The sequence below is a fragment of the Cynocephalus volans genome, chromosome 4 (genome assembly GCF_027409185.1).
Source record: "Cynocephalus volans isolate mCynVol1 chromosome 4, mCynVol1.pri, whole genome shotgun sequence".
NCBI classification, from domain to species: domain Eukaryota; kingdom Metazoa; phylum Chordata; class Mammalia; order Dermoptera; family Cynocephalidae; genus Cynocephalus; species Cynocephalus volans.
Genome location: NC_084463.1, coordinates 68,925,742 through 68,952,476, shown reverse-complemented (window position 1 = coordinate 68,952,476; position 26,735 = coordinate 68,925,742). Strand labels below are relative to the sequence as shown.

The 26,735-nt window shown below is 34.0% G+C and overlaps 1 protein-coding gene across 4 annotated transcripts in view; it reads left to right on the top strand.

Moving 5' to 3' along the window:
• The window catches only part of GRIA4 (glutamate ionotropic receptor AMPA type subunit 4), a 373,844-nt gene that overhangs the window by 323,904 nt on the left and 23,205 nt on the right, over positions 1–26,735 (top strand). For all 4 annotated transcript variants that reach the window (XM_063092601.1, XM_063092597.1, XM_063092598.1 and 1 more), the window contains 3 exons: positions 1,720–2,090; positions 4,247–4,445; positions 10,250–10,497. In XM_063092601.1, coding sequence (XP_062948671.1) covers positions 1,720–2,090; positions 4,247–4,445; positions 10,250–10,497 — 818 coding nt within the window. The remainder of the gene's footprint in view (positions 1–1,719; positions 2,091–4,246; positions 4,446–10,249; positions 10,498–26,735) is intronic.

The following is a 26,735-nucleotide window of genomic DNA, read 5'->3' as shown; positions in this document are numbered from 1 at the left end:
TGATGAAATATTTGCAGCCATTAAAACTTATTTTTAATTTGTATATGGACATTTAAATGTTCATCATAGTCTTTTGAGAAGAGAGAAGTTACATAGTATAATTTCTGCATTATCGCATTTAAAAAACCGCTATGCGTAGAACAAAGTCTAGCAGGGCATATAGAAAGAATAAACAACGGTAGATGAGAGGAATAGAGAAAACTTTTTCTAATTTGCTGGATCTGTTTTTATCTACTAATTTGTCTGTAGCTAGTTCATATATCACTTGTGTGATATAAATTATTCAAATAATAATAATTATGGAAAAAATAACTCCCAGGAATAGCTCTTGTATATGAGGGCATTTATGGTGTGAACAGTTTATTCCCACTTAAAGGCATATATGGTCAATTCTCAGTCACCCAGTGGCTTGCCTGCAGAGTACTCTCACCATCCTAACCCTCCAGTTGGTCTTGTATCAAGCTGCTGGCCATCATATCTACTCAGGAGCCCACGGATGTATAGGAATGAATGTAAAAATGGCAGTCTCTATGTAAGAGCACATACGTCTGAGTATGTTTCTGATTCCACTTGATGTCAAATATTTGCCTTTTAAAACAAATAATCAAAACCCCTCTTTTTATTTGTAGATCATATGGAAGTTTAGTTTTTACACCACATTTTATTTCATTTGATTTCAGAGGTGGCATGATTTAATGGGAAAAGCCCGGGCTCAAATCCCAGAGGTGCCATGATATGTAAAACTCTCTTCCCTGAGTCTCAGTTCCATCATCTACAAGAGAATGATAAAGATAAAGGAGGATTAAATGAAAAGCCATATACAATATTTAGATCAACATCACACACGGAATCCCTCAATAAATGCTCACTATTATCTTATTAAGGTTTTTAATAGATAATCACAATAACACAATGAGGTATACAGGAAATGTCTTCATTTTAGAAATATAGAAATAGGTTCAGAGAAATTGCTCAAAATTGCAGAACTCTGAAAATGGAGGTTGGTGTCTTATGATCAGAATATATACAAATTGCATTGACTGTTTTCCAAATTCTTTTTAAAAAATTGAAAGTAGAAAATCAAAGTATGTTAATAGCAAGAAATAAATGCCAATTTCCAGATTTTTGTGTGTGCACTGAATTGGAAAATATTGTCAAACAACAGGTTTTCTTTATCATACAAACACAGACATCATGACTGGTTTTCTCATAGCTGTAAAAGAATAAAAAAGAAAGAACAGTTTAAAATTTGCAATTCATAATATTAAGAGATGGCCAAGTAATGAATCAGTGGCAATGTTCCAAATGAGACAGAAAAGGCTGCAACATAGCAGCATTCCTGGCCAAGAAATTCAGAAATTCAGTCATATGGAAAGACTGTTAAGTCTCCTCCTCTGCACTGTCTCAGATCCTCAAAGAGTAATACAGTAATTTGAGTTCAAGTTATTTTTGCTTATTCACTCTTTCTGTTTCTCATCCTTTTATCTAATTACTAGCACCAATAAAAGTGTATTATGCAGTTTAAGTAATATCTTATGAAAACAAATTACTATTCATCTTTGTACCTATCACTGGCCTTATTCATTATTGGCATTCAAAAAAAAAAAAAATAGTGTAAAATGAATGCATGACTGGTTAGTTTTAAATGGATCACTCCAGAGCTAATTGCTTCATGAAATCCTTTAACCTATATGTTTCCATGTGTCTTTTCTCTTATAGAAAGCAGAGATTGCTATTGCCCCTCTGACAATCACTTTGGTACGAGAGGAGGTCATTGACTTCTCTAAGCCCTTCATGAGTTTGGGCATATCTATCATGATCAAAAAGCCTCAGAAATCTAAACCAGGAGTGTTTTCCTTCTTGGATCCTCTGGCCTATGAGATTTGGATGTGCATAGTCTTTGCCTACATTGGTGTCAGCGTGGTCTTGTTCCTAGTTAGTAGGTTTAGTCCGTATGAGTGGCACACAGAAGAGCCAGAGGATGGAAAGGAAGGACCCAGCGACCAGCCTCCCAATGAGTTTGGCATCTTTAACAGCCTGTGGTTTTCCCTGGGTGCTTTTATGCAGCAAGGATGTGACATTTCACCCAGGTTAGTTTCAAAACTCTTAAAACTCTTCACCAATTTCCCAGTAATTCTAAAGATTATGTAGAGTATCTCCCTACGCATTGTTTTCCTGGAGACAGAGCAGTATTTGAAACAGAAAAAACTTTCAATTCTCAAATTAACCTAAGTATATTCATAGCCAGTTTCTTCCAAGTTAGCAGGAAACATGGATACATTATAAAGATTAACTTTCTAAATAGAAAGGTAACTATGCAACCCATCAGAACGATCAAAAATCATTTAGTATTAATATTTCATTCAGTGATTTGATGGATGGAGACTAAAATCTAAATTGTAGAACAGGAATTCATTTTCATTTTGTCTCCTTTTCAAAAACAAATGTTCTTGTTATCATTGCTGTTGTTGTTCATTTTCAAAAATTAATGTTGAACTTGATTTTCATCCCAGGTAACTTAAGGGAGATTTCTGCCATGGAGTTACCTAAACCTTGAATAAGTAGTAGCTAGATATACACTGTTTTACATAACAATGCGAAAAGAAACTAAACAATAAGCAAAGAGCCAACAATGTAAACACTATGTTAATTTTATGGAGATGTTTTTCCGTATCAGTGGAGTCACGGCTCCCTTCCTTTGGATCCCTCTCAGGCATTACTCATTTACTATATTCACCAAAAGTGCAGCACATCTCCTGTTGCAAGAAAAATATCTGATTTTTCCCATAGAGAAAATAGTTGAAATTATGAGAAGCAAAGTGTTGAATTTAATTATTGACTGTATATTAGCATCACAGTATATGGATTTTTTTTTTTTTTTTTTTTTTTTTAGAAATGTATGCTTTCTCAAAAAGAGACATTTTGGCCACAGTGCAGTTTATGATCCTTAAGACTCAGGAAAATTGGTTGGCCAGTTAGCCCAGTTGGTTAGAGTGTGGTGTTATAACACAAAGGTCAAGGGCTCAGATCCCCATACAAACCAGCTGCCAAAAAAAAATTAAAATTAAATAAAGTGTACAATCTAATGGTTTTTTTAAAAAAAGAAAAGACTCAGGAAAACTATAAATGTGCCAATAACACAGGAATTAATAACTTTCAGTTAATGAAATGATAAGAAATCAAGGCAGATCAAGTTATGATTTTTAAAAGCCAGGATTAAGCAAACATTAAGTTAAAACCAACAGGTGTCAATTTTATGACAACAAGTTATAAGGGAGCATTTTAAAGTTGGAAATGCCATGGAAAATATGAAATGATTCATTGTATTAAAAAAAGTTTTAAAACAATTTGCCATGGGAATTTTTAATGGTCTGATTGATTCCCAATGAGTGAGATCAACTATGACTTTTTGCTGGATTTTTTTTACTCCTCCCATTCCCACTTTTCCTCTGCACTCATATTCACCCACACATGCACGATAGAGAATGGGTGAGGAGAGAAAATGTTTATACTAGTATGTACAGATGCTTTTAGCTAGAAAAGAGCTAGAGTGACATTTTCACAAATATTGAACTAGGTAATAATGAATACATTTTATAATTAACATCCTCCACCCAGCTCAGAAATGGAATATCACACCAAAAGAAAAAAAAATCCCCAACTATGGTTTCTTTGAGACCAATCCTCAGCTGGTCCAGCTTCACCTCAACCTATTTCCCATCCATCCTCGCAGGGCTCTTACTGAAGATAAAACTAAATCCTCTCTTTTAGTCTCAGAAGCATATCTACAAACTTACATCAAATCTAAGACCTCACCCATTATTCAGATGGATTGCTATTTTATATACACTAATTGAGAAACAATGCTGCTAATTAAACCATGATACTGTATTTTATCTCATCAACCAAACAGAGGCTACATCCTAATTTTAGAGATGCTTAAATACGAGGGAGAGAGGGTATTAATGAATTTAAGTAAGTGTTCCTCTTTTCTATCTGAAGGAAGTTCCTCACTTCTGCCAATTAAACAATAAAAAAGTTTCTCATATTTTCAGTGGCATTTATGTATTAAATATAGTATAAAAGACATTAGATTAAGCAGAATCATTCTTGAGTAGACTCAGAAAATAAAGCAACCACTTGCAATAGTTATTTTTAAACATGTATGGTGAATCAATGGTATTTCTTTTCTTTCTCTTATGTTGGTTAGAGAAAGGAAAATGTGCATTATCTTATCCATGTTTAGATCCCTTTCAGGTCGAATTGTTGGAGGTGTTTGGTGGTTCTTTACACTCATCATTATATCATCTTATACTGCTAACCTCGCTGCTTTCCTGACGGTTGAGCGAATGGTTTCCCCTATAGAAAGTGCAGAAGACCTGGCCAAACAAACAGAAATTGCCTATGGAACACTGGATTCAGGGTCAACAAAAGAATTCTTCAGAGTAAGTTAAGGAAAAAACAACAATGAAATGTTCATAATTTTAAAGTTTATGCAATTTTTCCAGCAATTATGTTATGGGCTTTAGCTGTCATAGGTTTTGCAAACATAATGATGGCAACTATATTTAATGTTAATACTTCTAGTTGGATTTTATAATCCCTTTAATTTGCAAAAGCTAATTGGTGTATCACATTGCAAGAGGAACCCTCCATAAGGAATGGTAACAGTGAAAAGGTAATTAAAACAACTTTATAACATAATTTATCCAAAACATTCCAGTGTTGACAATGCTTTGATAATACTGGATCTGGCAAGATTGGATTTATGTGTGCTTTTGGTCTAAGAGCATAAAAATTAAAGCAAGATTTACTTTTAAAGAGTACATTTAGTTTGCTGAATTTGAAACCCAAATCCTTAATTGCAAATTATATGATATATATGAGTTATATTATTCTATAATCTATTCTGTAACAATGGATTTCAAAACAACATATTGCTTTCTCACAAGGTAACAGTAGCACTAACTATTAATTCTGGGTGTCTCTGTAAGACATCGCATGGTATTTAGTTTGCGTCGATGTTGTGTTACACGTGAGGATATGATCCCTTTTGACTTTCCATCAGGGTAGCAGACTTGTGTTTTTTTTGTTTCTTTGTATTTTTAGTTGTTTGTTCCATTATGGGGATGAATTTTTTGATCAGTGTACTCTGGTTCCTCTTAAACCCAGAGAGATATACTTGATAATATCTGATCAAAGATAAGGGTTCATTTTGTGACTTCAGAAACAAAAAATAAAAAAGAGCTAGAGTGACATTTTCACAAATATTGAACTAGGTAATAATAAATACATTTTATAATTAACATCAATCATTTAGATACCATAATATTTAATAATTTCCTAAGCTTCGATGTAAAAGTAATGATAGTTCTTTATTCATGCTTATATATAATACCTGAAACATTGCATTTTCATTTTAAATATACATATTTATAATTTTCTCACTCAACTTGAAAATTAAAAGCAACAAAATGTGCTACTCCTTAAGCCATCTGTAACTTTCACGTACTTTAATTTTAGTATCATATTCATCCTCTTTAAGAAAGATTTTATTATAATATCCTAACATATTGCAGATGTTTACATAATACTAAATCAAGAATAAATCACTCCAATTTTCAGTCAAACCTGTCCTTGGGCATTATTTAAAAAAGAAACCAGACAATGAGCAACATACTTGTCAACAATTTGTTAGTAGATATAACAAAATGTATAAGTTAATTAAAAATATTTGTAGATTTTTCTACAACTGTTAATAGTTATGACAGTAGATTTTATTAAAAATATTCTATGCATAAACTTAATAAACCAAACTTTTTTTAAATTTATTGAGCATGTCCTTGTTTCTAAAGCTTAATAATAGAAACATATTGCTGTCATGCCTTTTAGCATAATTTCAGTAACTTGCTGGAAGTCTCTCAGTTTGTAACTGCTTCCACCCAAAATTAAGTAGGTAAATTTTGGTGATTTTTGTCTAGAAGCCATTATATGTATGCATCAAATAGAATACAAGTTTGTGCTATCACTAGTATTTTACTGAAAAATGAGAACTGATTGTCATTTAAATAAAGAAAATACTTGCAGGCTCATCCTTCTGCCTTGAGTGATAAAGGGAAAATGTCGATTCCCTGAAAAAATTTCAAAAATAATTCACTGTAAAACTCTTTAGCCTCAAGCACACTGAAAATGTTTATTTCTAATCTTTATAACATTAAAAAAAACTGCTCAAATTCAAAAAACTGGTGAGGTCGATAAGAGAATATTGATAACAAATAAAGAAATGAAGAAAGCTGCTTCCTCAATTTACCATCTTCCACACAAGCTGTGCAAGCTATGCCTTGTTTCCTTTCTCTCTCACCCAACTTCAGTTTTAAAACTGGAAAGATTTTTTAAGTATAGGTATTTATTGTTGCAGAATGTTCTGAACCCTAATGGGACAAGAAAATAATTTCCCCTGGCAGCACACTTTCAGGAATGCATATATTTGGGTTCTCTGATAAAAATTTCATTCATCTCCTACCCTGTTTGCCTCCTTTCTCTCCCCTATGATGACCTGGTTTAAATAAACCATTAGTCGTGATGGGTTGAGAAAATGGAATGTGAAGGCTATTTTTGTACCTGTCCAAAATGTTTTTTCCAAGAAACACAGTAATGGGACATCTATCAGCTCCACTAAGCTGCCTCAGGCAGTGACCCATACTCAGTGCTTCAAAAAAATGTCACGGTTATAATCAACTGGAAAAAGAATTAGGCCATGGGGGAAAATTACGTCTGAATTCAACTACTGCCTTGGTTTTGCCCCATTATGAAACTTGATATGCTTCATGTTCTGTGCACCTTGTTAAGCATAAATATAAAGGCATTTAAAGAAAGTCTGTACTTGTCTCTTAATGACAGCCTTGCTGTTTACATACTTTTTCATTATTATACACCTGATTCAAGCACGCAGATTTTCAATTCAATGCAGATTTTATCCTGTGCCTGTTTCAGTCATCAGTGAAATCATGAAGCATGAATGAGAAGGATTACTATCTCGAGGTTTATAATATTATCAAATAATACACTGATGAGAACTAGAACATTAGTTTTGCCACATAAGCTCCTAGAACGGGGAAATATTTCACATAACAACAATGTAAACATTAACTATAATGCATGACATTTTTACCTATTTTCTATTAAAAGCAGAAATGGTAGCATACTTAATATTTTAGAAATTAAAAGGACAGCACATTTTAAAAACTCCAAGAATTGTTTTAAATGATACAATAGGGCTTTAAATCAGATAGCTTCCCATGCATTAAGTTTCGCAATAAAGATGAATCAAGTAAATCTGAAATTATTTTTTTAGTTGCAAAAACTGATGACTTTGATGTTATCTTTGCTAATTCCCTTGAGCATATTCACTTCCCTCTCCTGATTTTTAAGTAGATACTACAGTTGAAGGTTTTAGGGATTTAAAAGTTCCTTTATTACTGTACTTAGAAGCTTACTGGGTCTGCAGAAATTTCCTCATTTTAGCCTGTCTCATCAAATTTATAAATATTTGCTTGCACTTACTCCTTAGCAAACACTCTTTCAGTCACATGAGGCACAGGGATATTATTTCCAGTCCTTCACCTCTTCACTTCTCCCTCATCTCTTTGCCATGTGTATGTGATCTTGCCTAAGCCATATCCCTTTCAGAATCAGAATTTCTAAACATTAACATGATGACAAACCCAGCTAATTTTTTTTCCCAAAAAATAGTTGCTTTCATCTTTCCTCTATTTTCCACTAAAAGTCTGTATTTTACAATTTCTGTTGTACCTAAAGTCTCCTAAGTTTATCATGACTACTCTGTGGATTCCTCTTTCTTCCAGATTTTAAAGGGAGTAATTCAACTTCTTTTGCATTTAAGGTATATGTAATTCAATATATTTAAACAAATGCACTAGTAATTTTCCCCACATTAAAATTATAGGAATGGACTGTTAAAAAAAATCAATGGCCTAAAAATACTTGATTCCTATAAAAAGGAATGATTTGTTTAAATATTATGTTGCATTCTATAGTTAAATGATCTTTGTAAGTATCAAGCCCTAAAAATAGTTTCTCCACTTTTCTATGTTAGTTTTGTTTAACTGTCCTATTCTTTTAGTAAGCTACTTAATTATAACTGGAAGATTAGGCCAAGTACTTAGCATATTTTTCATATTCCTAAAAAATTTCAAAAAATATTTGAATTAAAACAATATTTACATTGACTTATTTCTTTTGTTCTCAACATAGTGTATATAGTAAAGTATATAATATATGTGGAGCTCTATACCTTTTTGAGTGAAACTGTCAAGTCAAGTTACAAATATATAAAAAAGTGATTATGTGTCTAAAGGATGTTGTTTGCCAACACTTCTTTGAATTTGAAATTATCAGAATAAATATTTAGGAACAATCTGTATCAAGTGATCCAGAGAGTTTATGTTTTTCAGAACTCATTGTAAAATGAAAGAGTCTGTTCTCTGGAACAGACCTCTATGTTTAGAGATGGAATGAATGAGGCCTGGCAACACACCATTGCTGGTGGATCCTCTAACTGAAGGTTTTGAATCCACATACTCCTCTGTCCTGGAAGCACATAGAATATTTGCAGTTGAATTGAAGTGTTGGCAAAGAATTTCCTAATACGAGGATTTCTGCAGCCAGAAGTAACCTGTCATTATCTAAACACACACTTATTCACCAACACACACACACACACACACACACACACACCACAATCTCTATATCATGAGATATTTTTTCAAGTGTTAATAGCATAAAAAAAGTTTCATAAGACACTATAGGATGTCTACTTTCCACCTTGATATATATCAACATTTGAATATACATTACCATAAAATATATTTTTCTTTGGTGTTCAAGTATGCAAATCAGTTATTGTGTGGTTTATCATTTAGGTTTATTGATTACTAATTTTCTATCCTGTGAAACCAAAATTTTGAATCCCATTCTTATCAGTTTCTTTCTTTGTCCCCTTGAAAAGTTTGCTTTTGTCCAAAACCAGATATTCTTAAATTTGCTACTCAGGATGTTTGTTGATTATTGAAGAACTGCTTCTTGTTGGATTCAGTATTTTAGTAAACAAAGAAGGCTCAATGTAAATAAATAGACAGACTCCTCAGGATTGGGCCTCACACATAGCTTTAAATCTTAATGAAATCTCCATTACTTTTTACTTGGATCCAGATACAAAATTTCAGCACCTTGTTATTATTGAACAAATGTAAGTGCACCAGATAAAAGTCTGTGAACATCATTGTATTATCAAACCCCAAACAGGACTTAGGCTTCTTTAAATCTTATTAAATATCCATTTTAGGGACATTTAAGTTTGTTTGGATATATTTCCACATTAAAAATGTGTGTGTAAATGAAAAAATCTAATGTGAATGCAGATGCCAGCAAAAGGACCTGGGTAAATTAAGTAGTGGGAGTAATGTAGATAGAAGCCAGGTAGACAGAAATAATTTACAAAAATAAGTAAGTTTCTTGGCTGGAGTCAGGATATTAGAACTCTCCAAAATATAAAGTGGGAAAACAGGAATCAGTTCTCTAAAGTTCAATATACGCACTAAAAAAGTCTAAAAAATGTTTTGATCATCCTAGAATTTAATTCTTGAGTTACAGATATTTGGTTTGTAAACTATAGAGGATATTTCCTTCTCTTTTGCTATTCAACTACTGATTTGATATAGACTGTACTTTTGTATACATCTTACTAGAATGATTTTCATTAAAACTTTGAAATATGAAAAAGAAGATGAAAATAAAATAACAACTCACCTTATTTGTTATAAGTCAAACACAGTATTAAAAGAAATTTTATAATGTTGACATCAGGTCTTATCGGGTCCTTTTCAAGTTTACCGTGAATGTGACATAAAACATGATTTTATCTTCATGGCATTCTACATTTAAAAAATAATAAGTTGCTATTTAAGTAGTTGAGTATGGTAATTATTATGCCAAGAGATGCAGCTTCCTCAAATACCACTTTTCAGTGTCATTTCAATGATTTCCTTAGCTTTAAAAGGCAGTTTTCCAATTTGAAAAGAATAATGTTACTGTGATATTACTCTGTGGCAAATTGGAGATAGAGGGCAATGGAAGGATACTAAAAATCTTGATCCTTACCTTAGTTCGGTCAATATTAACATGTTGTTCCCTTCTTTCCTGTATTTAATTTTATTTTAATTTCCTCCAGAGATCAAAAATAGCAGTGTATGAAAAGATGTGGACCTACATGCGATCGGCAGAGCCATCAGTGTTCACTAGGACTACAGCTGAGGGAGTAGCTCGTGTCCGCAAATCCAAGGGCAAATTTGCCTTTCTCCTGGAGTCCACTATGAATGAATACATTGAGCAGCGAAAGCCATGTGACACGATGAAAGTGGGAGGAAATCTGGATTCCAAAGGCTATGGAGTAGCAACGCCCAAGGGTTCCTCATTAAGGTGGGTGGAATAGTATAACAATATAACATGTGTTGTTATAGTATTCCACCTTCCCTGATGTCCCTGAGAGAATTATTTTGTTTTGTGTGTGAACATGGTATGTTTGTTTGCTTGTATATTTTATTTTTCTCCATTTCATTTTTTTTTTTTCTTGTTGTTCAACAATCAGGTAATTTTTTTTTCTTTTTAATTTTAGGATAATCATAGTGGACATATATCTTTGAAGGCCATATAAAAACCAAACTGGTTGAACACTAGCTGCTTCCAGTGGGCCTAAAATGGGTAGCATATGCTTCTCTATCTCATCAACTTTTTTTGGCCACCAAAATCTATGCTATCATTGTGTCAGTAATAATTCTACATTTTATCATTATTTTTAAAAATCCTGCCTGGCTGCTAGTTTCTGAATAAGAAGAAAGCAACCTCTTCCTAGCATACCTTTTTTTTTTTCCCCCCATTTCAATGTTTCATTTATTATGGCCTCATTCTATTTTAGATTACCCTGAGGTTGTATTGGTGCTAAATCTGAAATCACATTTGTTCATAAACACAATCATGATCAGAGGGGAAATGGGCTCTGGTTTTATAGTGCTTACTCAAGTCACACTCCCACCTATTACCAAGGGAGTCTGGTGTAAGTAAGATCTGTAAAATTAGATCCAATCAAAATGTTTACAGATAGACCCCTGAAATGTGATTCATGGGCAAAGCATTACACATGTGGATTAAAAATGAGACTTTCATTCTTATGGAAATATTGGTTAAATCTGCCCTTTTCATCCTTTTGGTCCTGGACATAGAAAATTCACATGTTTATGTCCAGGAGGCAGAATTTCCTATTTTCCTTAAGCAATAAAGGCTGCTGTTGAATTGATGGGACTAGAGCCCATCAAAAGGGATGACTGACAAATCACTGTGGTCTCAGTGCTGCTTAGGAGAGATTCATACAAAGCACAGATTCCAGAAGAAATCAGAATCTTTGCTAAAGGACTTAACCAAGAAGCTGGTCTTGAAAAATGATATCTCTGGTAAGCCATTGAAATATGAAGGTAATGAGACCTGCACTATTGCCCAGCACAAATGAAAGCAATATAAAAATTATATGATTGTTTTCATTCATTTCAAAAAGAGAACTGCACTGTGTTTTTTTATGTGTGTTGGGTGGGGGAAGGGTTGAGGGAGATATAAGAAATAGCAGTACTGGAAGGGGTTGTGTTGAACCAATATTTTGTGTTTGCAAGCAATACTATAATAATTAGTGAAGAGTTTTATGATATATTACAAAAGGCACAGTTTTAAAAGGAAACAGAACAAAATTAGCCACTAAAGACAAATTTGGGAGTGGACTTTGGCAATTCTGAAGTCAAGCTTATTTGAACATACATCCCACATGAAACTGGAGAAATGTGCAGGGAGAAAGCCAAACTAATAAATTATCCATAATAAAACTTTACCCAAAAAGATTTCAACCATTCAGAAACTCAGATCAAGATGCTTGGTCTTTGAGGTATATTTTGTATGATGCAGTATGAGAAATAAGTAATTTCAGTGAGGCCAAGTAGCAAATAAATTTCTGCTGAAGTTGTATTTACAAGAGCACCTTAATGTAAATAATTGAAAAGAAACTGAAAGGGAGAAAGCAATGGCTGGCTGATATGTAGATCAGTGCAGGCTATTGATTATATTCACTGGATGTCTCTTTTGCTTTTAATTAATTCTCTGTGGATGTAGCTGCCTTGTCCTCTGTCTTGTGTCTACTGATAAAGTCAAGTTCCAGGGACTGAATTTGGCCCTCAGATACGGCTGCGCCTGGCTCCCATTGATGCAAGACAGTTCCCTCTTAAATGTGCCACTTTGTCAAATCCACACTACAGGGATTGTTTGGGGAGAAGCTGAAGGACTTCATCTGTCTAGAACTGTATAATAATCAGCTATTGGCTTCCCCTCTTTTCCTGTCCTTCCCTGGATCTTGTTAATGAGGCAATTGTTAAACTCAGCTTCCTGGATTGAGAATTTGTTTATGTGCTTTGTTTTATATATGCCACAATTTCCTGAGCAAGCTGGCTCCTGCATGCCAAAACATAGTCATTTTGTCCTGTGTTTGAGAACATTGGAAGGGCACTGAAGGCTGACCAGTGAGTACCTTATCCCCACCCTCTCACTCCCCCATCCCCCAGCTATCTAAGCAGGGGGCTCATTAGGTTTAAATTCTCATTCTTATTTGACTAGGATTCTTCTGTTTCAGAAGAGGCAGACTAATAGGCATCTTATGCACAAATGATTAAGTTTGTAAATGTAAATTCAAAATAATTGCATTCACCAGAGCAGAACCAGAGGGCATACCTACATCGAGTGTCTTTGAAACCTTTCTGCTTATTCAGTTCAGTAGAGACTTAAGTCTGTTTTCCTTATAGGAGCTATGTTTTTTTAACCAATTCTTTAGGTTAATAATGCTGGATATAGTGAGACTCGTGTATTTTATTGTCATTAACTATGGCTGTCTCATAAAGTCTGCTGTTTTGATTCATTAGGCAACATGGACTTTAAGAAAAAGAAAACAGTAATCTTTTCTTCTGTATTAGCTTAACTAGAGAATGCAGACAAATGACTAGAATGTTCCATTGGTCTAGGGGGTTTAAATTTCCAAGCATTGTCTGTTCAAAGTGCTTCAGAATAAATTGCACAGAAAAGAGGAAGAGCACAATATATAATCAGGATGGAAAGTCAGAACTTGGGTCTTTAGTATAGACTGGGCTGAAGAATATCACAGCAGTGATGACTAGCACCTGCCTTTACAGTAGAAAATGATATAGAGAACTCCTTACTGTTCAGAGACTTTACTTCAGGCCAGTGTTTGTTGGACATACACACTGAAATTTAAAACCAGTGAGCTATCCCTTATAGCTCTCAGTTACAGAAGGCCAATAACAATGCCCAGAAACTATTGGTTTATTGTACTTTGACGTAGATTCTCCAATTTTTAGGTGACAGAACAGTGCCAGGTATATTGATCCTGTTATTTCTCCTGACTCCTCTTTCCACATGCATAATGCTATTTATACTTCTATCAATGTCATAGCCTTCCTCTTCATACCTTCTCTAGCACCCTAGGTAATCCAAAACAATTGTGAAAACCTTTCTCTGGCTAAGAATTTTTTAAAGGTCGTTTTAAATTATGCTCTTTAGATGGCATTGCAATGGAATGTAAAGTTTGGATGAAGGAGAAAGTATATTTGTTTTGACATTACTATCTATTCAACACTATCAACTTTGAGATGCAAATTTACTATAGTATATCTGTCCACTATACTGTAGTATTTATAGTATAACAAAGTTGCATACTTAATCATCAAAATACTATCAACTTTACTACATTATCTGTACTACACTAGTTGCTATACTATTGATTTTTTTATGCAATAAATAAACCTGTTAAAGTTGTTTATAGTGAATTTGGTTAATACAGATGTACTGACTATTAAGTACTTGTTAGATGAGAATACCCCTTTTAAAGATATCATAGTATCTATATACATTGATAAGTACCTCCAGGAATAGAGCAGTGGGCCATATCTGAAGATTTCCCCTGGCCTTTGTAAGGATTCAAATACTTGACCCTAATATTTGAAGCCAAGTTAAAAAGCCATAGCCTCCTCTATTTGTATTATTCAGCAGTGATAATTCCCACTCAAACTTTGCCTTCTTTAAAGATGTTTGTGGGGCTATGTCTAAAATAAGACAAATGCTCTGTCACAAAACGAAAAAAAAAAAATGATGCTTCAAAAGAAATCAGTTCCAATAGAATTTGTTCCAGTGAGTGAGACCTGGAAAAAATAAGACCCCATTGCAGGAACCCATGGCAATGAGAATTGTGCCTTTAATATCAAGCACATCATGCTTAGTTTACAACAGGCAACTCAGAGCCCCACAGCAATATCATGGCAGGGCGGAGGAAGTACTAAGAATGGGAATTAGAATACCACATCTTTCACTGGACATTGTCTTTCAGTATTTAACAAAATCACTGGCCTCAGGACACTTGGCTCAATTCTAAATCTGTATCAGGGTGATAGGGTTCTCTGGAGACCAAATTATGTTTCTTCCACTTTGAGGATTTTTCTGGGGAAGATGTACTAAACTTAGTATTCAAATTCATTTATGAAAAATATATTATACTAAGGAACCACTTCCCCATGTAAAATGTGTGAGACATACTTAGTCATCAGTGCAGGTGTACTTAGAAGGTTTAGAGAAAGAAGTTTGCGGGATGTCGTGTATGTGAATAATGTTGTAGTCTATTTTTGGTATTAGAGACAAGTCAACCATTACTACTCAATGCAGACACTAGAAAAACTTAGAAGTACAGAAATGTAAGGCTGACTATTTATAATACTGAGCATCATTTCTCAAAGGAAGAAACTTTTAACATGTCTTCTTCAAATGAGTTGCAGTAGATTAGTACACAAGTATTTTTTTAAATTTTAACTCTATGGAAGGATGTATGTTTTAGCTTACGAATATCCCTCATTTTTCTAAATGCTATATTAAAAGATGCTACAGATAACTTAGTTTTTATGATCCAATTGTGTTTTGGCATATAAATTGTTGGGCTAGGGATGAGACAGATACACACAACAAAAATCAACTGCACCTCTCCACATACACATAAATACACAAACACACTTTGTTGTGATATGCTTCAGCGGCTACCCAGTTTGCTATTAAAGATGCTGATGATCATTATAGGTACCAGGTGTTTTGCATTCACAAACTGAGATGTCACATGATAAAGGCATTAATGCTACACGTGTCCCAGGGGAAATAACTGAATGGTAGAGTCCATATACTTATTCTTCCCTTTCTGGATGTTGAGTATAAGAGGAAGCATAAAACTGTCCACTGCCATTTGAAATTCTATATTTTTCATTTAGCTCTTCTATAATTAAAAGATGACTAAAATTACAGTTTCTTATGAACAGAAAACAAAAGTTGGTTTTTTCTGCATTTGTTTAAGACTCACTAAGCATTATACATCTTTGCCATTCTTCTCATTAGTTTAAAGAAAATGCTGAAATGATTTGCCCTCAATCTTTGGACACATCATTCAACAAATGGTTGCTAGGTCCCAACTGAGAATTTATCAGGCAGTTTTTAAGTTGCTTACTCTTGGGATGCTTTGCAGCTGCCTGAGTATTAACTCCAGATTTAAAAGTTTCTAAATTCAGTATTTAGCCCTTTGTTCTCCTCATCACTACACTTTGAAGATGTGTTTTCCTAACTTTCCTGAGAAAATGGATAATTTGTGGCCATTTTAGTTTCCACCACTTCAAAGAGGATCAAACTTAACAAGATAAAACTACTACAAAAGAAGTTTAGCAGTTTATTTAAGCCTTCACGGCCTGATTTGATGTGAGATCTTAGACTAGACCTCAATTCTGACAGTTCTAAGAAAAGCCAGAATTCCAAACTGTTGTTCTTTAGTTCCACACAATTGCCTCATAAACAAATCCTATAAATATAAAGAATTGCCAAAAAGAACATCTATACCCCATGCAATTCCAGTTAACTCAGTGGCAACACATAACCAACATGAGAACAGGACCTACAGCCACCCTGGTCAAATAGCCTTGACCTACACATGCCAACTGTATTTTGGAAACATGAAGTTGAATCTGAGATCAGATCTCTTAATCTGATATATAATGAATGTGCTGAAAATCTGTGGATGAACTTACACCTACATTAGTAGGATACTTAAGTATTTCCTCTTGGTATATGTCAAGTAGCCATATTATGTTGCTCATCTTTGCAGATCGTGTCACTGTAAGGAATGGTCTTCAGAAGTAATTGCCACACTAGTGGTCAGGTAAAGGAGAGGCATAAGAACGACAAAGCAAGTGCAAGGGGGTTTCAGTTTGTTTAGATCCCTCTTTCTGTGGTGGTGGGTGGAAGCCCAGAGATGGGTTCTCTGGAACTAACGCTGGTGGGGAGACGTTCTCCCTGAGGGTGCTGATAATGCTGAAATGTAGAGAAAGGCACAACTAAGATACTTAGTGAGAAAATAAAGGTCCAGCCAGTCAAAGCAAAGCATCTGAAGGGCTCTGCTAACAACAGCATAGAGGGCAGGGGGAAGTGATGGAAGGAATCCTAGAGCTAGGAGAGTAGGAAGAGTGGCAGAGGTTAGCATGCCTGGAGCTTCTGTTTCTGCTTTTATATTGAATCGGGTATATTCGTGTGGCCCAGTCTATGGGTGTGCTGCTTACATTTAAGTCTCAGCAGCAAGACGTACACCACCCTGCACCAGAGGAATTATCCATATGATGCTTTCAATGTCCCCAAGTCCACCTGGCAAGCATGAGTTGACAAGGTGTCCAGGCATAAGCAGCCTTCACTCCCATTACAGGAAGAGATACTATGGCCATTCCATGATATCATCATGACCGTATATTCAGGTCAAAAGTGAAGACTTAATGTACACATGGAGATGCTGTGTGGAGGGCAGTGCTTACCCGTAGACTAACTGCACCAAACTTCAGTCCTGTTCTTTTTCTATAGTTGCCTCCAATTCCTCATACTCCACATTCTCTGGACCAATATTTAAATACCCCAGAATAGAAGTTTTTTGTTCTTGCTGTGCATAACATAGTTTCTGATCACAGCTACATTGCTGCTCTTTAGCCCTGTCTATACTCAATTATAAAAGAAAATGTGTCAGGTTAATTTTCTCCACTGTAGGATCTTAGACTATAGGATCATGACGTCCTCAGACAGTAAATGCTCTTGAAGTTTGTAATGATAAAGTTGCCTGTATTTAGTTTGAATGGCTCTTAAATTATTTTCAGAGCAGCAGCAAAGGTCAAGTGACCAGTTACGACGCTGTTGTTGTATGCACATTTATGTTGGATTTATTCTCCAGACTTAACCTTCCTAAAGGAAAGAATGCTAACCACCTGTGTAGCCTCAACACAGGCTGCTGCATAGAGAGGAACCATGAGCATTGTAACTCTTCATAACTCTTACAACTCTGAACAGCTTGGTAGGGACAAGAGGAGAAGAACTATAATCATGCTGCAGTAGATTCCTACCCTTATTGTCTCAGGGCCTTCTTAGCAAAGAGTATGGAGAAAAAGTGGGGACAGACTGGAGAAGAGGGGAAAGAAGAGGCTCTTTATACTTGCAATAACTGGACATGTAGAGAATACTTTAGACACACACACATAACACAGGGCTTTGTAGGGAGTGATGGTAATCAGGTTTACCATAAAACTCCAAAATGTCTGTAATAAAATACTATAAAGCTCACTTTATTGTGGAAATATAATCTATTCCTCAATATATAATTCTATACAATGCTGCTTTAATACAGTTTTATGCTAATGATAAACATCTACTTAGTACATCGTAAGTAAATAATGGTTTTCTGCAAAAATTTAAATGTACCCATTTGTTTCAGCATAGCATATGGGAAACCACTCATCCACAACTTTAGACATTATTAGCTTCTTTTTGTCTCTATAGATAATATCAGCCAAGATAGGGCTAGTTTATGATTCATATTTTAAAAAAGGAAGATAAAAATACTTTGGCAGTCATTTAGAATGAGCTGGAAAACAGTAATGACTGGTTTAGAATTATATTCTATTTTAATTTAGCTAGGAGTAAGAAAACTGTAGCTTATTTATTTTAATGTTTGTTCCTCCCAAAAAATCAGTTATAACTCTTGTTTTCAGAATGAAATAGCATATATCTGAGATACCTTTGCCACAAATATACAGTATCATACATACCTGGCAACACCTGAATACAAAATTACCATTCGACTCCCCAAAATACCTGGGCCAGGCCCCAAGCCCTCTCAGAAACAAGCATTACAGTGATTCTAAGCATATTTTGTAAATAATAATTATATTAACAGAAGTTAGAAATACTGTGAACACATAATTTATCCTCCTCAATATCAGGAAAGTCTTTTTCTTGATTGAAAGTATTTTCTTTTAAATAGACAGATTCCATACTTTCTAAAAATCTAAAAATCATTGTTGAGAGATATCCACAGAAGGAAATACACTTTAAAAACATTTGTGAAACCATTTCATTATGCTCCATTAATATCATACAACTTAACAGTAAAGAAAAATTAAAGGCACAAAACCGTCCCTAGTATCAACTCTGCCTTTCAAAGTATACAACACTGGGATGTTGGAGAAAACTATCATTTTAATCATCACTGACCACACATAGTCATATCATGTTGAGATAAACTAGACTTTATTTAGCTTTTTTTTTTTTTCTTTTAATACTGGAGTACTCAATGAAGAAACTGACCCACAGATAAGATTTTACAGAAATGTTAAAAATTCATTGTTTTCTCTAAGTGCTATATATTGGGGAGTTAGCCAGAATAAGAATTAAATTGGACTTGATCAAACAAATGTGACCCAAGTAGATCCTCGTTTTCAAAGGAAATATAGGAGAATATGGATCCCTCTCCATTGCTGCTTCACTACACAGAAGATTATGCAAAAACTACCAAGAGCGGCCTACAGGGCCTCTGCTGTTATAGAATCCTGGGTTGTTTCGTACTTGGTGCTGACAGATGTGCAGCTTCTGAATACTCCTTTTTGAAGTGGTAACAGGCCAAAATCCCATTAGTAACCAGGAGAAGACATCATCAGCTCTGCAGCCCCGCTTTTCAGGAGTTTGGATGTAGAACCACAAAAAATAAAATAAAAATAAAAAAATAAAAGCATTATCAGCAGGTACAACTGTTTTAAATTGCTAGTGCTTTTAGCATAAAAAGTAAATTTTAAAAAAAAAGAATAGAAACCTAAAATGAAACCAGGTATACAGAATCCTAAGACAGTACCCTAAACTTTGGCTTATATTTGAAGCTAGTCAAAGATAAATAGAAGTAAATAGGATTCAAGAAAAGCTGAGCTCAGATTATCTCCCAGAGTAAAAAGTAAAGGGCCTAAGCTCAAAAGAAGAGTCGCTTACTATCAAATGACATACTAATGATAATATTGTATAAGCCAAAGAATCAGTTAATATATTATTTAATTTTCTTTTTAATCTGTTCACTTTTAAAAGATGATGTTTAAATTTGGCCCATATAGAACACTAAAAATTACTGAGCAGTATATTTCTTAAGTGAAATAATAGTAATAGTACATTATACTTTTCAAACAATTTCCACATATATATATTTTTTTACTTGCTCCTGTTAACCTTTTATGATGTCATTTAATTATAGAGGAAGACTCTAAATTGGAGATGTTAAGTGACTTGCCCACAGTCCCACAGCTGAGATTAGAACTGAGGTCTTCTGACTCTCTCCAGTGCTCTTATGGGAAAAGAACAAAAAAAGACTTTTTAATATGAATGCAGTTTACTTGGAAAACTTGAACTCAATAGTTTCTGTGATTTTTCCATTCTGCAGTTTTGGCAACATTAATAATTTCAAGACTCATAGAGAATACCCATACAGAGCTCAGGTTTCCATAATTTTTAATTTATATTAAAAGCTAGATAAACTCTTGTTGAATTGAAGAAATCACACAGAGGTAGATTTCGGATCGGCACATAAAAATATAACAATTAAAATTTGTTCCCAAAAAATGGGGGAAAATTGGTTTACCATCGCCATTGTCAGACTTGTTCAAGTAAAAGGGAAGAGATTCTCACATCTCTTAGAGAGGAGACAGTGATGGTGACATCTATATTCCCTTCCCACTTAGAAAGTCTGTGATTCTGAGTCATACTCTGGACTATCTTTAGCAAAACAACCAAAGAATTCTCTTATGCCTCTTTCTAGTTGCCCACACTTAATAAGACTCAGGGGGAGGTCATTCTCAGAATCTCTATGGAAGCTCATCTGGTTTTAGAATTGAGTAAGTCACTTCTTTAGCAAACTGCTGCTTTTATTGCAATCTGTCTACATTGTGAAATGGAAAGGTATTTAAGGAACTTCTCTGCAAGAACCAATGGAGCTAGAGATAGATACAGGCCTTGTATGCCTAGATATACAGACATTTAAAATTATATGCTGACATCAAACTTTTGGCAAGATACAAATGTGACAAAATTCACTGGATTATAGAAAAGGGAGAACAGAACAGCAAAAGTGAAGCACATGCATTTAGAAGGACTTGTTTTGATTTTTTTTTTAGAGCAAAACATATTTCCATATCTAGATATGACAAAAATTGATTGGCATAATGTGGTACCCTGTGATGTTTCAATATGAAATACTTGAGAAGGTGATTTTTTAAGGGCACCATAATAGTTCAAACAACTTCAGTACTACTTAATTTCTTTTTCATTTTTCTCTTCATGACAAATTGCAGTCAGTTTATGCCCTGAAGCATGAAGACTGCACAGCCACTGTAATTTTCCCCAGTTCAGACAGTATACCAATAGTTGTTCTTATTCATAGATTCCTAGATTATTTCTAAATATAAAGATATTTCCTTCAAAACTCTGTCATAAAAGTGACTTCTATGGATGAAGTAAGTGTAGTAAAATACAATTTACTCTTTTTTCCATTTTAAGCACAGCCTTACAATTTCTGGATGTATTCATTGCAGAAAAAAGTAAATGCCCTTTTTCTGTATATATATACTTTTAGAATTTATAGTGTTTAGTGGATAAAAGTCTGGTTTGTCAAAATAGTCATTTTTAGAATATGCATTAAAGATAGTGAATGAAGTTAAAGTTCCCAAGGAAGAACACAAGGGAAAACATATATGAGTAGTTGGAGGGATTTTATTATGAAATATTTACATCATGAAAATTTAAGGTGATTAAAGTTTATAGGATGAATCTAATTTTAAATAAATGGTAATAGGAAGAGATGGATACAAGATATCGTTGTATAACAGAATCTGCCATATAGTGTTTTTTCCCTGCACATTTTCATAATGGCCATTAGAGTAATGATTGCAACATCCTTCATTTTGATGTCTCTGGAATATACCATCACCAACTGAGGTTCCAAAGTACATCCATTTTCTCACCTGATGTCATTTTATTTGATGAAGAATTTTAATAAGTTACCCAAAGTTAAATAACAATAGCACATGATCTTGTATGGGTTCGGGCTCATTCTTGGTCTCCGCTCTCCTTCATGTCTCACAGAATTCAATCAGTTGTCTGATATTTGATTTTTCTATGGGAGCCAATCACCCACTATCCCTGAAATTACATCAAAGTGTCACTAGGAACTAACTCTAAGCTCGGATAATTAAGGTGGTAGCCTCAAAAGAGATAATGCAATTCAAATAAGACCATATCAGAGATTATATAAATGAAAAGGAAATAAAAATTTAATAACTACTATGTACCAAAAACATGTTTATGAATATGTTTTCTAACTTGACCCATACAACTCCTTAAATTGGTGCTATTATCTTCATCTGGACAGATGCTGCTGGTGGAACTCAGGTCAATTAACTGATGAATGACAGAGGTAGAATTGAAGCCCATTACTGTCTAATTCCCAAATCCATGCTTCTTTCACTGCCTTGTATCTCTCCGAAGATACCAGGAGTCCTAGCTAGAGAGAAACACGTTAAATAAAAATCCTATCTTATCCAACCTATGATTCCCTGTTTCGACAAAATAAAACAAGCAACGTCTGATAATATCCATTTCCCAGACTTTCTCCTAACCTCCCATCTAAATGATCCTTTAATTTTTTTATTTTTACAATAATTCTTGTTCAGATTGGATTTAGTACTGCTCCAAACAAGGTGTTGCTTGTAGCACATCATTTTACTCTCAAAAGATGCAGTGAATATCAGGCAGAGGGGTTGAAAACACCACAGCACGTCTCCTTCTCCCTGAGGAACTAACTCCAGATGCTCCCCAAGTCTCATCCTCTGTCATTCACCCCAGCTGATGAAAACTATCCACGCGATGCCCTTCCGTGAATTCCCCTGCTCTAAGCCAGTCTTCAATTTATTAGAAACTTCTGACATGATAGACTGACTGAAGAGCAGACAGAATTTTTTTTTCTCTTGCACAGCGAATATTCATCCCTCTTTGGCTTAATCCCTAAAATGGATTTTAAATTCAATTCAATGAAAGCCCCAGTATATCAGACAGTTGGTAGTGTCTTGTGAGACCTGAGGAAGGGGTTGGCCAGAACTGAACTTGACTTTAATACAAGACCATGTTCTATTATTGTTTAACTTTGGGTATTTCTCCCCTAGGAGGAGGACAGAGGAGAACTAACCAGCTCCAGGACCAAGGTAAGAGGGGAGTTTTCTTTCAAAGGAATGGGTTCCATCCATTTGAAGGAAACCCCTCCCCCACCTACTTTTTAATCCCTTTTTCTTTATACATTTATATTTTTTAACCCACCAGCATTAGGAAACCAGCTTGCCAAGTGTGCATAATAATTTGAATATCCACTTACAAATATTATAGCGGGAAAAAATAAAAACCTTCACACAAGTCATATCAGTTTTATGCTAATGCATTTATGTTTTTCATCATCATTAAATATTAGTTCCAGTCTTCCATTAAGGCTTATAATCTTGCATAGGCCTTAGGAAACTGTTATCAGCTGTTAATTTTTCTATATGTAAAATATGCATAGTTGCTGTGAATCAAACCACAATGGGTCAGAGATCACAGAAATATTAAAACTAAAATCCAAAGTATTTCTGCAGAAATTTATCATTATTAAGAAATGTTTTAATAAAAGAAGCAGCTGATATAGTTTTAATGATACATATTTTGAAATATGGTCAGGCTGCACTTTTGACCATAAGTAGTATAGACAATGAGATTTTTAATGTACTGTATAAAAACTGTGGTTAGAAAAATAAGAGGAAAAGAGGAAATATTGTCTTGAGCATTATTTCTTCATGCTTATACACTCTCTTCCCAGGCCTCTTTTATGTTGATTTAATGGTTTCCACTGCAACTTCTCAATTTTTATGTTGTTGTCCATGAAAATAATCAGTATTTCTAGCAAATTATTCTTCCATGGGGGAGAACCCAAGAAGAGAAATGAGTGAGAGAATTTTTAAAGCACCTAGAAATTGAGATATTAGAAGAAAAGTGGACAATATGGATTATGAAAGGGACCAGCTTTCAGATCCTGTTCAGCAATAATTCTTTATCATTGCCTTTCAAAGAGGCTAGATCTTGTGTGACTCAAGTACGTTTTAGGAAAGTTTTAGAATCAGGTAACTGAGACACTTGGGCTCAAGAAGAATGAAATTGTAGGAAGGGAGAAGGAATGTACAAAAAGAATGGAAATTTCAGGCAATTTATTGCCAGAAAATAAAGAGTCATCATATTTTCAAAATACGGTTCTACTATTTTGTTACCAACGTGTTTAGAAGCCTAGCAAAGCCTTAGAGTTAGATTGTCGGAGTTATTAATGAAAGAAAATCATTCGGGATATATTTTGTTAGAGGCTGTTGTCTTCTAAGCAGGAACAACAGTAGTCATATGATTAGTAACATACATGAAATGACATATAAAATAGGGATTTGCTTTTAACATAACACATGCTACTTATGTAGATAATTATATAGTAATGGTCACCAAATCCAAAAACCTAAGCCTTGAACTTTTAGCACATTACCTATTTTGTTGTGAGATTATCCAGTAAAACCTAATTTTGGAGTTCTTACTCACTGACTCCTTTAGTAAAAAGTTTAAGATGTATTTGAGTCATATTATTCATTCTTGATTTATTCATTCCTGCATTTTGAGATGGCAGATGTTATGGAATTTCTGCATAAACAATCATATGAAAAAAGGAAATTGTTACAGTGTTTTTAATGAACTATTTATGTATTAGAATTTGATGTTTACATGGACATTAGTTATATCAGTAAGATCTGTTGTGTTATGAAATATTATGAAATATTTCATGGTAATCTCATTCAGGGAAAGAATTGGTGGTGACAGCGACTTAGTTCTTTTGGATCACCTGAAATTGAGATAAAACACCCTAATTTTTGTTTTAATTGCTGAGTAGAGTGAAAAGCATTGATCTTATATTAATTGCACTCAATTTATTAGGTATATTAAAAATAGTTCACGGAAGTGTCCAAACTGGTAGCTTAAGAGCTTCTGACAAGGAGCAAGTAACTGAAAAACTGTGCGGTATGTTCTAGTATTCACACCAATAGAAGCAAACGTAGGTTAGAATACTTTAGAAATTTAAACTTTTGTCAATTTTTCTATGTGAGTTTCTTAATAAGAATAAATGGGCATTAGAATATATTTTTATTTTGAAATATGTTTATGATCCCTGTAGCTCTCAAAGATAAGTGCTTTATATCTTCGCTTAGAATGGCATAAACTTAAAATCTTTAAAGATCCATAGACTTACAATTCTTAGGCTTCAGCTATTTTCAGTGAGGAACAGAAAAGCTGCATGCTCTCCTCATTGTAAGCCCCCTATCCAGTCCTGAATTTTGATGGAAATTTCAGACAGCTTCTTTTCATTAGCTTGTAATCCCTATTTCTATAGGAAGCACTATTAGCTTGTAATCCCCACTTCTATAAGTAGTACTATTTTTATCACTCAAGTTCCTTTTTCTATTTGTGCTATTCTCCTACCTAATCAAAATCCAAGTCAAAAAGAAAGGTAGGTGAAACAAGATCAATTAAAACACATTTTAAGTTATAAGAGTACCTTCCAAATACTGGCCTCCTGCTAAGAAACCTGAAATCTTAAGTGAGAGAGGAAAGTTGAAACTGTAATTTCTTTCTTTATTTTTTTTTTTTTCCTCTGAAGAACTTGATGGAAAATTTTAAAATATTTCTATATGAAGGTTAACTAGGCATATCTGGTGAGTTAAATACATATTAAAATTTGCAGTAACATAAATCACAGTCAAATTCATCCAAGCATAGAGTTGACATTTAGTATCTGTTAATAAGTGTAATTTCTAATTTTTAAAATGAGCTGAATCATACTATTCTAAGTAGTAAATTTAGTAACAGAAGAATTTTCTAAAGGTGGTATGTTCCATTTGCTAAATTAAAATAGATTAAAATTGATTTATAAAATGACATTATCTGGGATTTTTCTCTTAAAGTTTAGTTGGGAATATCATATTTCCCTTGATGTTAACCACAAAATTGTATTTGATTTTGTTTTAATTTAAAAATTCAATTAAAAAATACAATCTAATTTTCAAAATTTAATTAAAATACAATTTAACTAAAAAATACAATTTTTAAAAAATACAGACAGAATTGTATTTCTTTTCTTGTTTGGCTACACAAAGCAAATTAGTGACCCCATCATTTTAACTATCTATAATCTCACTGAAATACCTTCCTGGATTATTTTGTTTATACAGTGGACCAAATTACCATTATTAATAAAGATAGTTAGTGTCAACAGTATTTTTATGTTCTTCTTGTCAACATTTAATAGTTTTGAAGCATTTTGTTTTGTTTTAAAACTCACTTCATACCGGGTTTTCTCAAAATCCATTATGATCTCAAAATCATATTCAAGAGATTCCCTTTTATTGCTCAGCACACTATTATTTTACTTTAATGGGTTGCTTACAAAATAGCACCTCAAGTTAATTCACCATGATATCAATTCTGTATGTAGTTATTGCATACCAGCTATATTTCTTGCCCTGCATTAAGACTAAAAATGGTATAAAGGACCATAAAAACAGTTACTGCCCTCCAAGAGGGAGAAAAGATGTACACAGATAACATTGTAATGTATGACTCAAAACAAATGTGAGTGTTCCAGATAACAGATGTTATGATTCAAGGAAGGAAGCAGGAGATAATAGAATCTAAAATATCTGGGAAAGACCTCATAAAGGAGGTGTGGATGTATTAGTTGATAAACGTTAGCTGAATGAGTAAGTCAGTGAGTGATTGTTGGAAAATGACAAGAAATTTAGAAAGGCTAAGAGGAGGGGAAAAAGGAATTCCTGGTAAAGGTTCTATCATGAGTTTGGAGTCAATTCTGAATAAAGTATCTTTGAGATTGTAAGGAAACTAGAGGCAGAGTCTGCTTGGGGGATTAGTGTGGATAAGAAACTAGACTTTGGAATAGACAGACTTGGGTTCCAATACCACCTTTACCAGTGGCTAGCATGCAGCTTTAGGCCTTACTTTCCTCATTTGTAAAATGGAGATAAAAATTCTATCGTATAGGACTGTTGTAAGGATAACAAGAATATTAAGAATGTGACTCAGTGTCTGGCTTAATAAAATATAATGAAATTATACAT